Source organism: Clytia hemisphaerica, unplaced genomic scaffold, assembly GCF_902728285.1.
Source record: "Clytia hemisphaerica strain Z4C2 unplaced genomic scaffold, Clytia hemisphaerica genome assembly, whole genome shotgun sequence".
In the NCBI taxonomy this organism is placed as follows: Eukaryota; Metazoa; Cnidaria; class Hydrozoa; order Leptothecata; family Clytiidae; genus Clytia; species Clytia hemisphaerica.
The window spans coordinates 576,307-590,731 of NW_027103979.1; the positions used below are offsets into that span (position 1 = coordinate 576,307).

Genomic DNA, 14,425 nt, shown 5'->3' on the forward strand with positions numbered 1-14,425 from the left:
TCTGAGGGTACCCCAAAGCAAATAAGTCTTCCATATTGTGGGGTAAAATTTGTATCTAAAGTCTGTCTAAAGACAAGTCACTTTCACAAAGTTCTTCTTATATCCTATATACTCTTAGGTTTCAAATAAACGCCCCCCACCTGCTTGTTAATTTTTCAAGAATTTTGCTCTAAATAGCCTGATCTTAGCCTATATTTACCTTTATTTTGGGGTTTTCAGAAGCATAATTTTCCGACCCCCCCCCCCGTTTATTGGGAACCTAAGGGTAAAGTCCACTACAGTATTTAGAATCTTAAAGTCAATCTACATCTCATATATCTCATGTCGTTCTATCTAAAACCTCTAAATGACAAAAGAAATCTGCAACTGGGTCACCGAGACAGGGGTGTAAGAAACGTTGCTTTATCGGTAGGCTTTTTGTCACACGTTTTCATAGAGTTTAGTATCCCGAAATATTAGGATTCCGAATTCCGAGTCGCAAATACCCGTTACCCGAAAGCGGCTAACCCAAATCTCATCTGGGTGAATCCCTATCTTATAAGATAATAACACCTCCTTCTCACAGACCCGGTGGGACTTTATAAGCCAGTGGGGGTAAAAAATAACGGACCTAAACTCGATGGAAATTGATATTCCTATGTTTTTTTATGGCTGGGGATTTGAATTCCATTGTTTTCTGGCCAAAAAATTCAGTGGGGATGAAAAAAATAATAGCACAATATTTTGCAGTGAGGATTTGCTTAACTGGTTATTTTCAACATAGGGAAAAAAATAGAGTTTAATTTTCACTGGAGACGATATTTTTGCCAATTTTTCCGTTGGGAAGGGGTTCCAGTGGGTCTGTGAGAAGGAGGTGTCTTATAAAATAGACTTGAACTTTAGAGAGTGATTTCGCTAGGCTTCTAGCGAAAATTATTTTTGTGACCTTAGTTTGAGTCCGTTCAAAACAACACATCTGCAGACCCTCCCCGCATTTTATTCCGTTGTTTAATCTTTCTCATCGTAAGACTATAAGTAAAATGATTTTGTTAAAAGGAAGGACAAACGTCGGGCGTGTGCAAGTTCTCTTGGATATTTTGCTGATTTCTAAATGACAAAATTATGTCGTTCCCCTCCTCAGGTAAGTTATGGCATGTCTCAAAAACCTGAAAATTACCATAATTTTTGAAGGCCATTAGCCGGCAGAAAATGAGGAGACCAATGATTTGCAACGAAGGATACCATGATGAAGTTTCGCTGTAGGGGTGTTACCTAATTTTTTACGCCCTCATTTTCGCCCTCATTTTCGTCTAACTTCAGTCCAAATTTCATGTTTCTATCTTTGGCCAAACTGGAGTTATTCAAAAAACAAGTTTTGCTGACGTCAGCATTTTTTAGTTTTTGCGGTTTTTCGTGAAAATAAGGGCGTAAACAATTAGGTAACACCCCTACAGCGAAACTTCATCATGGTATCCTTCGTTGCAAATCATTGGTTTCCTCATTTTCTGCCGCCTAATGGCCTTCAAAAATTATAGTAATTTTCAGGTTTTTGAGACATGCCATAACTTACCTGAGTCTCACAAACATTTTCCAAAGAGCATAAAATCCAATCAAATTCATACCAAAACAAAGCAATATAGCCTTCATTGTTTCACTGCTGCCAACGTAAAAGTAGATATTGTTTAACGACACTGGATGATGATTTGTATGTTTTACGATGGCCTTTAGACGTTGTTTGGTCTCTTTCCATCATCGATTAGTTATTGTTGTTTAGATTTTGTTGTCGTCTTGCTTCAGCTTACCGAACGTACATCTGTATGTGTTTCCTATAAAATATGAATTTACTGAAACGAGGAAAGGGATGAAAAAGAGGTTAGGCAAGTACATGTTTTTTTATAAGCAAGTGTATGCCCCTTGGTCAGGCTCGAGTATGCTTAAGCTTTCAAAGCATCCAGACATAGAATATGCTTATTATATGCTTAAGAATTATTATTCTTTTGATTCACCCAACCAAATTTTTTAGTAAAATCTTTAAAAGTTTGTTAATACAGTATTCGATTAAAAAAGCATTTAAATTTTTGAGCAGTGGAATGTGGCTAGCCGTGGAATGTCCTTTTTTACTTGACCACTTGCAAACCTTTTTGAATAAAAAGAGATTGACTACTTGAAAATATTTCAGGCTAGCGTATATGCTTATGTTATGCTTAGGAAATCTGCAAATCTGAGCCTTTCAATGCTTCAAGGAAAAATATAGCACATCATTGATCAAGTAAAGCTACAATGGAAATGTTAAAGCAAAATTACGTAACGGGACCCGCTCCAGGAAAGAAGAGGTTTCCGCGCTTCAGTCCATACCAGTCTGTAAGCGCCTAGGAGTAACCATGGTTAATTCCTTGGTTCAACATGCGGTAGCCGGTTCCTGGGAACGACATGGTAACCCGTTTCGTAATGTGAACTTGTTCGCTCGAAGATTATGTACTTGCGATACCAATAGCTCTCAACATAGTTTGCTCGTTGTACTTCGCTCGAAACCCACCCTAGTCCTTCGGACCTCTGGGGCAGCGATGTACGCGCTATGACCCGGACAATCTTTTTCAGGACACTCTTGAAATATTAAATTCAACGAAAAACATAAAGCCTTGCACAAAAATCATTCCTTTACATGGAAATAGACTAAAAGAGTTATAATTCTTTACTTGGATACATATGATTTTCTATATTCCTCCCCAAAATTTGAGATTTTCTAAAATAAACCCTACTTTTTCTCTAAAACATTCATTTTTAGGCAAAAAGAACCAATATTTACCATGCCATTCGCTAGAATTAGTCCTAAATTAAACCCTAAATTTAAGAATAACTTTTTGAAGATTTTGGCTGCTTGCCGAAGTAAGTTCTCGTTACATTTAGTTCCATCAAGGCATAGAGGTATAAAGAAAGACAGGAGATGAATTTGTCGGTAATTGGTCGTTAAAGTCTTTTGATTTCTTTTATGTAATAAATCAAAATAAATTCTAGGCTCGCCCGACGAAATACGACTTTTTAGTAGAACTCAAGTCTGTTCTGAACATTCTCACTATCAGCATCGAAGATTTCTAGCCTTCTAATATACGAGAATAAAATAAAATTTAGCTCCACGAAATAGGTTTGCGTTCAATTTTGGCATCCATTAAATTTTGTTTTGAAAAAGATATTTTCTCTAGCCAGAAAATAAAAAGTTCTTTATAAGCACATACAATTTCAGACCCAATTTGTAGACAAAAAGTCGCTGGAGAATTTTGGAGGAAAGTATTAAGCAATAGGGTTCACCTTGAAGAATATGTCGATCGAAAATCTTGTCATTTGATGAAGGATTGCAAAGTTTACACGCCCTTTTTTAGTCCAAATATTTTCTTACACCAATGTCAGAAACAATGAATCTCGTCTCATCTTATTTCCGACACTTAAGTTAGCCAATAAGATTTCACCTATCAACAAAAGAGCTCATTAAAAATGCACGATATATGAGATTATGAGCATGCATACCTCGTAATTTTTTTAATCGTAGGGCGAGCATGGTTACAATAGCATACTTCTCCTGTTTCTTTATACCTCCATGATCAAGGTAAATGAAAGACTTATTGTTCTCGTGTAAAATTTCTTTCTAGACGAGATTTTTGAAAGTTATCTGAAGGAGGCCACCAAAGGTAACCAAGGCAAAAAATAATTGAAACTGTAATATTTTGTGAAATATTATCACTATTTTTCAGGGTTTTTTATTCCATCAAAAATTAGAAAAAAAAATACAAAGAAGCTTTCGTCATAACGGCGATAAATAAAAACAAAAATACAACGTCAAAATTTTAAATACTTTTTTATGTTGGATTTTTTACTATTTTAACCTATTTTTTTAAAAACTCGTTTTCAAATTTTAAATACTAAGCAAAATAAGGCTTATTGCATCAATAGTACAAATGCTCGTTGACAAGAAATTATTTGTTAACATCTATATAAAACAAAAAGAATTTTCCCAGGTGTCAAGTTTTTACGAAACGAAGTTATCAGAAACCAAAACTCGATCAAAGATGGTCAACAGAAAGAAAAGTTTTCAGTTCCTAGAAAAGATTAACATTTAGGGCACCTGGAAATATACAACATCACTAATACATCTTTTCGACCGTGGTCGCACAGTCAGGCCCGTGCCACTCCTTTTTTCACACATTTTTCTTTTGTCTATTAAAAAAGACTGGGACTGGGACGGTTTTAGTGGGATAAAGCGGACAAAAAAATGCCCGCGCGGCAATTGGTGGCTACGGTCGAAAAGCTGTATAAAAACATCTTAGACGAGTGGGTAAGATGCGGATGAAGCGATACCGCATTGGTCGTTCTTGTTACGGCTCATCATGATGTATCCTTTCAAGCCCCATCCTGGTCCCCAGCTAAAAAAAGAAAGAAAACAAAAATCATTAAATTATATTTTAAAATATTCGATGATTGTTTTCAATAGCAGTTTCAATTTAGTGTGCTGTTTAAATCGATTTTTTTTTCAAGATGTTACGATAGAATGTTTTATTGGATCAATTTGTTCAACTCTTACCTGTTTTTGACGATCCAGTAGTCTTGTCCATTCATGGATCCATAACCGACAACCAAGACGCCGTGATCCAGTTGGGTGCTACTGCATTGTGGTTCATCATAAACACCTTCTTTGTAAAATTGGAATGAGAAGTGTGAAGCATCAATAGCAACCGAGATTGGACCGACAGTGGCTGAGGCATTCTTCAAAGCATCTTCATTGCCTTTTGGGATATCAACAAATCCGGTATCGTCAGCTCCGACGCTGGATTTCTTGAATCTGCATTGAAGATTCTGTAAAAAAAATTGAGAATAATTTTATTTAAAAAGCCAGATGGGTAAGGATCTACAGTTATCAAACACAAGATATTTGAAACAAGCAGAAACTAGTCAATTATAGAAATCTCCTCAAAAGACTTCAAAATTACTGTCTCTAAATAATAAGGAAACGAGAAAAACGGGTTAAACAAATAAGATAATTTCAGAGATTTTCGTACTTTAAAAGCCTTCTTATCAATTCAAGAAGCCATGAATCATTTATATTACATTAATTAAAGATAACTGAATTATATGTATGTATATTGCAGCAACCAGAAATAGCTCTTACTTTTCCTTCGTATGGGTAACTTTTCTCAGTATCAATCCCCCCATTGGCTTTGATGTATTTGAAAGCATTGTCCATTAATCCACCTTGACATCCATAGTTTCCATAATCTTTAGAGCAATCAACCAAGTTTTGTTCACTCAAATCAACCTTTTGACCGGTCTTTCTGAAATGTTGTCCTTCCAAAGCTCCAGTCTATAAAAACAGACACAACAAACATTAATTTTGTGATGAAAAACAATTATACTGTACACACAACCCTTTACCTGAAGTGGATAAAAACTTTTGTGGGGCTTATTTTTGGACATCCGAAACTAATTTCTTTCCACTTCCTAGGGTTTTTACAGAAGACAAGAGTTTTTGGCAAAAATCTTGGGTATGAAAATTTTGTCAAGCATTAAATTTTACAAATTTTTGGAAAAACTAGTGCAACTCCCAAAATATAATCCTAGCTGTTTGTTAAAAAACAACATAATTTTATTGTTGCAAACATGAGGGTAACACGACTCTCCCACTGTAACCAAATTAGTTAAATTAAATGGAGCTTAGCTTTCCCAATAACAAACACAGTTCAGCCAAGTGATGAATTCGAAAACTTACAGTAGAGAAAGCCCAGCATGATCCACATTGTCCTTGATTTTTGACTTCAGAAACATATCCATCCTTTTTTCTCCAATCAACAGAATCTGGAATCTCAGCAAAGTTTGGAGTCATGAAAGTAGATCCTTGTTGTTTGCTTCCAGCCAAGTAACCATTCATTTTCGCTTTGAATTCAGTAGTTGTCATATCCCCAAAATGATTCATACCTAAAGACATCTTTTTGTTGTTACGATTGAATTGGGTAATACGTCTAACATTGTCTTGCCAAATTGTATATCTAACTTTTTCTTCATTAAAGTCCGCATAAGCTGCATTATGTGTAGATTTCCATAATTGCCATCCTTCATCTGCAATTAATTCAGCTTTTTCAATGGTCATACACAGAGCAGCTGTTGCAATGCTGGCCAGAACAAATAGTTTCATCATGTTGATTTTAATATTCTATATTTCTAAAAAATAGCAATAAAACCAATGAAATTTAGGTCAGCAGAAGCATATTCCCTTGGTTCCCTTGATACAAAAGAGAATATATATACACTTTTTAGCAATAATTCATTCTTAGCCAGCTTAAACATATGAAAGGGTGAGTGTGTAATGCATTGCAATACATTGCATCAGAATCCCTGCCAAAACAATTGCACTAATCCATCAAAAAACAGCGAACTCTGAAAATGAGGCTGGATATATATATGGCATATCCAGTCAATTTTAAAGTTCAGTTCCTGACAACTTGTCTGTGACCTAATTTTGATATTCCTTACAGATAAACGACCTACCACAAGGGTCAAAATAAAGATTTTACAGGTAGGACTGGGTAGGACAAAATGTTGGTTCAAGGTTGCTTTAGCTTGAAAGTCACGCTTTTTGGGTTGAACAAGAAGCTATTTGGGTTGGACAATGTCCTTTTCCCAAGCTTCCCAAATTGCACAGTAAGGGTCGAAATATGAGCAAAAGTGCATCTAAGGATGTAAAGTTTGGGAAATCTGACCATATTATGCCTCAAAATGGTAAATAATCTTTTTAAAAATGCACAGTACTGTAAGGATCTTTTTTCTTTGATTGAGTGTCCCCCCAAGAAATTTGAAAACAATTGAAAAAATAAACAAAGGCTCCAAGGTGCTAACTAGAGTTGAGAGAAGAAAAATTAAATTTTTGGTGGCTTTTAAGTAGTTGTTGAGGCTCTTTATTTAAAGCACCCATTTTGTGCTATTTTCTAGGCTTTTCATTTGAAATTTGCCATTTTGAGGATTGCTGGCTTGCTCATCTCAGCAAAAGTGTTGTGAGGCAACAACAAGGAGGAAAACTTTCCACTAAGAGCCTGAGCCTGTATATACTAGGCTTGCAAGAAATTTTTAAAATTTTGCCCATTTTTGATGTTTTTGCCACCCTTAGCTGAGAGAATATGTTCAAAAAATTTCATTTTCATTTTCGTCCATATTTCAAGAATTTAAATATCCCTTTCTTTGAAGGAGTCAATTATTGATTTTTATTATTTTGGAACCCTTACAGAAACTCATTGCTTTTTAATAATTTTTGTACCCCTTTGAGAGACTTCCAAAGGGTGTAAAAAAAGGGACCCTTGGCTTGCACATACCTGGTACCCATTTTGCCTACTTGTTACCCTCCCTTAAAATTACATAAAATAGCAACAAAGACTGTAGGCTCAAAAATGATTTTTTACAGCTTCTTCCTTGCCGATGGCCAAAAAAGGTTTTTCAGAGGGAATAAAATTTGACCGTTAACTTGAAAAATTAAATTTAGCAGGAATTTAATTTGGCGGACGAAGGACATTTTTGTCCAAAAAACGCAATTAAAAAAGGAAAAACCTGTTTTAAAGCCTGAAATAGCACACATTTGGGGGATAAATAGAGCAACTTAAATTTATCGGTAATTTAATTTGGCAGACGACAGAAAAAATTTAATTTGGCGGGAACTTAATTTGACAGATTTTGACCAAATCTTCCAAATTTTCTTCTTTCAAATTTTTTCCTTTGATGTACCGTGAGATTGGGTAACTTGCATCAGTGGAGGCTAACATGTACAGCCCTCAAATGAAAGACCTGGCTGGTCATTAAAATACAAAATTAAATCAAAACAAAAATGGTAGAGTAGAGCTGCGAGCGGAGCTGCATAGTTGTATTTTAATGACCAGCCAGGTCTTTCATTTGAGGGCTATGCATGTTAGCCTCCACTGATGCAAGTTACCCAATCTCACGGTAGCTGTAACAGGCTGTAAAACCTCTGGGACTGAAAAGGGTTAAAAAATCTAAAGGGCCATTCCAAAAAATGCTCGTTATCCCCGTCTGAGGACGTACATTTGAAAATTTTTTCTAGCCTCGGAAATAATTCTTTTTTCCAGTGGTGGTCAGAAAATTCATGATGAAAATTCATGTACTCTTGCAAAATGTGTCAGAAATTCCACTCTTTTTTGCCGTTTTTAATTCAATCAATTGCTTTAGAAATTCATACATTTTCTTCTCTTGCCTTGGAAATTTCGAATTTTGGTGAAGACTTTTGCCCTCAGAAATCCTGTGTCGTCCCCCCCTGTTACACAGACAAATTCTCGAATGGCCTGAACCACCCTCTGTAGAGTACCCTGCCCAGTTGGCGATCGAAATTTTTTTATTCAAATTTCTCACAAACTTCTTAACTTTTTAATCCTTTTCGACCAAGGGTTAGACAACTTTTAACATGCTCTTCGTGTTTGTTAATTGATTTTTTATTTGAGGCAATCTTCTTAGAATAAAAAACTTTCGAAGCGAGCGGTACTAGTGCCCAGTTCCCGACCGATGTACCAGTCTGCGACCGATCGCTAAAAAGAGAAAATCAGTCTGCGACCGATCGCTAAAAAGAGAAAATCAGTCTACTTGCAGGTTAGGTCATATGAATTGATCAGGATGATAAAAAAACTCATATTTAATTTCTTTGCACTCGTTCTTTTGTTTTAAAATAGCTCACTTTGGCATGTTTTTTTAGAATTTTTCTTCAAGTCGCCATTTTTTTCTAAAGTAAAGTTTGTTTTTGTTTTGTTTTGAAAGTGGCAGTCTATAGAGAGTCTTCTTTGATAAAAACCTGGGAATTTTTTATGTCTACCCCGAGATTCAATATACCGGTTTCCTTTGTTATTTCAATCCGGAGCTAGAAACTTCGCATTGCTGGAGTTGTCAAGTTAAGGACTGCGGGCATGCCCCTTGAATGTTTTGATCGCAATGTAAAGTCTTCTTTTTTTTCTCAGCATCTGGAATGTTTTGATTGCAATGTAGAGTCTTCTTTTTCTCACTTTCGATTTTTTCGGTCGCAGACTGGACGTCTTATTTCGAAAATGATTGCATGCATCAACTTTTTTATCAATATTTCAGACGAAGGAAACCCTATCGAGCTGATTTTTAAATATAGAAATACTTTCTAACATACTCATCGTTTTGGAAAAGTATTTTTTGGAGTGTTAGTTGAAACGTTTTTACTTACGAAGCTTTTTTGTCCACAGGTAGCCATTTTTTATTTTTTTCAAAAAATCCGGCTTTTTCGAATGCTTCCGTGCAAAGTTGGATCTTTCGGATTCTACTTGTTTTTTTCTAGAATTTTTTTTACACAGTACGGGGAATAGGTCAAGGCAGATAACTACCAAAAGAAATTCTCCAGAGGTTTGTTTTTGTATGACTTTTCTGGATTCAAAGACGTTCGGTCGCCATAACTAGACCGGTTGCCAACTGGCGCTGGGCAGGGCGTTTTTGCGTGGAAAAAGTCGAAAATCAAAATTAGAACATTCCATCCATCATAACTTATCCTTAACAACTCCAAACTTGTTCATTCTTTTTTTTTAAATACTCAGAATTTATCAGAGAAAACAAAGAAAAAAACCCCATCCCATTACCTACCTTCAATAAAAAGATATACCATTTATTAGACATCAAGGTGAAAAAATGGCGACTCGGAATTCGTGGCACCACCGTCTACCTTGATCACCATTTTTCAAATGCCTATCGCTAATGAGCTGGATTAGTTATAGACTCGCGGTTTTTTTTATAAAACGCGGGAAAGATAGTACTTTAGTTTGTCACGTGGTAGCCTTTTCGATAATCTACGGGCCGTCTTTAAATCGAGAAAAAAGAAGAAATTTCGATTTTTCGGCACTTTCCTGAAATCTTATCAGGGCTACCCTGATATGGTTGGAAAGCTAAGGGTTTCAGCTTTTCATTGGTAAAATTTGTTTTTAGCTATCATTTCCAGCTCATTAGCGATAGGCTAAAGTTTAACAGTCATCGGGCCGATTTTCAGACCGCGCCAGCAAAACTCCTCACGCTCCGCCACACGGAAGACTAGATTTCATCCGCCATTTTTGGCGCGATTTTGGTGCTTCCGAAAATTATTTCTTGCTGGCGTGGTGTAAGGAGGCGATTCTTTGAAAAGGTGGTTTTTTTGTGGTTTGAAAATGGAATAACTTTGGAACTACTTAACCAATTTTAACAAATGACCCCTCATTTTTCTCACAAAGGTAAGGACTTTCAAATAAAATTAGTTTGGTTTTCAAAATTTGAGGGGAAAATTTTGGCCTGACCACCCTACTGTTTTAAGGTTATTCTAGTGTAAAATAATACTTAAACATGACACCACTAGAACTTTATGACAAATTAACAACAGTAAAAGTGAAAGTTACTGACGTAAAAAGACAGACAAGAAAGAAGTTAGATCTCTTCTAGAATAAAGTAAAAACAAACAATACAAAAACAAAATTGAAATTTGAGCTGAGAAGTAACAAAAAGAGTGTTAAAGAGTAGACTAGAGATAAGGTAAAAAGTAAGTCAGCCTACCTACCATCAACTTCTAGCGTTGGCAGCAAATGAAAAGAAGGAATTGTAAGATAACAGACACAGCTTATGACTGATTTTTTTCTTTCTGGAGGTCACAAACTAGTCATATGATTTTTCAAAATGTTTTTTGTTGATGCTATGTTATGCAAAGTCAGCTAAAAAGAGAAATAAACCAATCAGAATGAAAAAAACTCTACCATCTTGAAGGCTTCACGGCAAAATTGGTCATGTGACTGTCTAAAGCCCTATCTATATGTAAAAATACTATAACTGTTACATAAAAGTCTATTCCGCCCGCCAGACCACCAGGCCTTTGATATTAGAGATGCATAAATATTTGAGCATTGGGGCAAAGTACCCTAGAAAAAAACTCCCAAATAAAACCACCAAAGTGTGAAGCAATGCATAGGACGATAAAAGGGAAAGTGAAAGAAGAAAGTCAATTATTCTAGAATTTTCTATCATATAATAAGGTTGAAATGTAAAGCAGACCTTAACGGAACGTTGTGACGTAAATGGATGTTTAATGTTGTGGTTCATTCAGTAAATTGATTTTTTGCATTGTACACTCATTAATTTGAATGCACAAAGAAATTAAATTAAATTTAGTTATTAGTGTATTACTGAATTTGAATGCAGTCATCATATCCATGTGACTTGAATTCAGTAAACTGTATCAAAAGAACAGCATGATTTTTATGGCAGTTTATTTGTAGCAAAATTGTGATTTTACTATTTAACCAAAATTTTACTATTCAACGAAATATTTCACTATTTAGTGCCAACGAAAATATTTTAGTGCCAACGAAAATATTATGGTTCAACCAAATTTTACTATTCAACGAAATATTTCACTATTTAGTGCCAACGAAAATATTTTAGTGCCAACGAAAATATTATGGTTCAACCAAATTTTACTATTCAACGAAATATTTTACCATTCAACGAAATATATAACTGTTCAACAAAATATTTCATTATTTAGTGCCAACCAAAATATTATGGTTCAACCAAATTTTACTATTCAACGAAATATTTCTATAGTCAAAATTTGTGCCAACGAAAAAATATTCGTTCAACCAAAATTTCTCCATGGAAGAGTAATAAAACGCAGAACACTGTTTTTCCGGTCCTTGTATTACACGCAATGATCCACACATGTGAGATGTGAGAACTCTGACCTGAGGAGTTTCATTTATTTCCAAGAATTTGCTCCTCAGTTGGTGTCCTGTTTAATAAACTTTTTTCTTAAATAAAAGCCATATTTCTTCTCGTCATTATGCCTTCACTGACAGAAACTTTGAAATCAAAATCAGAAAAAAGCTTTACAGTTACTTTTCTCAAATCTGAAGTACTTTTTGTTTCAAGAAAAATTTAGGAAAATGTCTTAACCCTACCTACTGAGAGCTATTTGGCTCCCTTAGAACTGAAAGGGGGGGGGGGCACATAGTGCCCCCCGTGGATAACTCAGGATAGGAACATTGTTTGGTCATGAAATTTGGTACAGCAATGCCTAAACCTATAACAAACAAATTTATCAAAAAATTATTTTGAAAATTGAATGCAATTTTTGATGACGTCATCAATTGTATCAACAATTGGTAAAAATTACCCAAAAAACTCAAAAAAAATGATGTTTCTTAAAATTGCTATTGAAACAGATGGAGAAACACATTATCCTTCATTTTGCTTTTATTTGAAAGCTTTTACAATGTACTTAATGGAAATTAAAATCTAAATCAACAATTTTGTCGTGACGTTCTATTATAGCGCGCCAAAACCGAAGAAAATGTTTTAAACTTTCAAAACCGCGTAAAATCAGAACATTTCAACTTTTTCAAGTCCGTGATACTTTTTTTTGTCATATTTATATTTATTTTTTGCTGCTAATTGTCCTGTGAGATGAAATGGAAGCAATACAAATGAAATGGACAATTAAAGTATACCTGGTAACATGTTATAGTATCTTGGAGTAAGAACATAAAAAAGAGCAAAATAGCCTGTGCTGCAGTTGTGGGTTGGTAGTGGTCACCGACAAACCTGTCATTATGACCAAAATAATTGACCAATCAAAAAAAATTTTTAACCAAAACATTCCCCATAAAGTTTTATGAAAAGTAATAAAATTTCAGCTTCATAGCCTTATTAGTTCAAAAATGCCAGCCAATTTTCTAACGGTTAAACAGTACTGAAATTTTGGATTGAAATATCTCTAAGCCATTCACTCCTCCAGTGTCAAGATTTAAATATAAAATTGAACATCTTCACTTTTGTTTTGGTGACACGCGGTGGCATGGTGGTTTTAATGAGGGTTAAGTATAAAAATTCCTGGTGTCTTCCAATGATTTCTTATAGATAGCGTGTTTTCTACATCTATCTCTCAACCTGAAACGTCATAACGACATATCTTTAGCAATTAATTCCATGATTTATGCTCTCTGAGGAAAACTTATGATACCATTTGGGATTGGAGTTGTTGTATTTTATTTAACAAGGCAATAAAAAAGGAACGACAAATGATTTTATTACAAGAGGAGGGTGAACAATAATGTCATTTACTACTGCGGACATAGCTAGAACATGAGAAATCAATGAAAACAAGTTGTTTATCCAGTTCTCTTATACATTCTTGGTGATACATACTTCTTCTTTTAAAAAAAGTCTTTTTTTTTCGTTTTTTTCTTTTAGGTTGAGCATTGTTCTTATTTTTCTATCGTTCTAAACAATAGGTCTATTGTTCCAAAAAAATCAAAATCTCACCCTGATATTCTTATAAAAACTATTCTTTGAAAGCGCGAAAGAAGCGTGTGTCGCCACCACAAAGATCCCGGAGATACGGCGCCAAAAGTAGATGATTTTCCTGCCCAAAATTATTAGCAAGTTTACAGACTCGAGATTTGATTGTTCTGTGTTTTATTCTTTTTTTATGGGTCGCGCGGAAGAAAGAACAACACTGTAAATAATGGTTGAAAGAAAAATATTTTGTTGAATGGTAAAATGTTTGTTCAACACTTATATATTTTGTTGAATGGTAAAAATTTCGTTGAATAGTAAAATTTGGTTGAACCATAATATTTTCGTTGGCACTTAATAGTAAAATATTTCGTTGAATACAAAAATTTGGTTGAACCATAATATTTTCGTTGGCACTAAATAGTAAAATATTCGTTGAATACAAAAATTTGGTTGAACCATAATATTTTCGTTGGCACTAAATAGTAAAATATTTCGTTGAATACAAAAATTTCGTTGAACCATAATATTTTCGTTGGCACTAAATAGTGAAATATTTCGTTGAATAGTAAAATTTTGGCTGAATAGTAAAATCGTAATTTTGCTACAAATAAACAACCATAGATTTTTGCACACGGAGTCGTTGTTGTATACACTTCTCCTAGCCTGGATATCCAGGCTGTAAACTATTTCACAGTCTAGTTTTTGATATTTTATGCTCTGGTTTACAGCCTGGTCTCCCTAGAGCGATTTGCATTCTCTTTAAGAGAATGCAGTCCGCTTGCTTGCGCTCACTTCGCTAAAACCGTAAGGGCCAATCTACACGGCGTTGAGCAATTCTAAAGCAAAAATAGGATAGTCCTCCAGTTGCTAGTGAAGATAGGGCTTTCTGTTACATGAAAACATGAAAAAGAAGAAAACAGAGGCAAGTTCATTTTTCAAGAAAACATGGTTGGTCATGATAATGCATGTAAACTTTTTTATGGACTTTGGTGTAATCTTTGGATGTTTTAAATAGTTTTAGATCTTGTAAGACTGCTTTTTATTAATTTCTGTTTTGCTGCCCTGGGTTGGCTAGGAAACATGGGTTTTCACTTTCATTCTCTAGGGAGACCAAGCTCTATAATTTTAGAACTTTGTATGTTGA

The 14,425-nt window shown here is 34.8% G+C and overlaps 2 protein-coding genes across 3 annotated transcripts in view; one reads left to right on the plus strand and one right to left on the minus strand.

Moving 5' to 3' along the window:
- LOC136810908 (polyadenylate-binding protein 2-B-like) overlaps positions 1 to 14,425 on the plus strand; it is a 276,555-nt gene that overhangs the window by 150,366 nt on the left and 111,764 nt on the right. The window lies entirely within an intron of this gene.
- On the minus strand, positions 3,697 to 6,211 carry LOC136810899 (procathepsin L-like). Its single transcript, XM_067067483.1, has 4 exons — positions 5,735 to 6,211; positions 5,138 to 5,329; positions 4,553 to 4,824; positions 3,697 to 4,394 (listed from the first exon to the last, which is right to left on the minus strand). The coding sequence occupies exons 1-4, from the start codon at positions 6,158 to 6,160 to the stop codon at positions 4,295 to 4,297; spliced, it is 990 nt and encodes a 329-aa protein (XP_066923584.1). The 5' UTR covers positions 6,161 to 6,211; the 3' UTR covers positions 3,697 to 4,294.

What these genes read in the sequence shown, in the direction of transcription:
- LOC136810899 (XM_067067483.1), bottom strand. Translation starts at nt 6,160, where the DNA reads ATGATGAAACTATTTGTTCTGGCCAGCATTGCAACAGCTGCTCTGTGT. An exon ending in CATGCTGGGCTTTCTCTACT is followed by an intron (nt 5,330 to 5,734) that starts GTAAGTTTTCGA and finishes CTGTTTTTATAG; the next exon opens with ACTGGAGCTTTGGAAGGACA. An exon ending in TACTGGATCGTCAAAAACAG is followed by an intron (nt 4,395 to 4,552) that starts GTAAGAGTTGAA and finishes TTCTTTTTTTAG; the next exon opens with CTGGGGACCAGGATGGGGCT.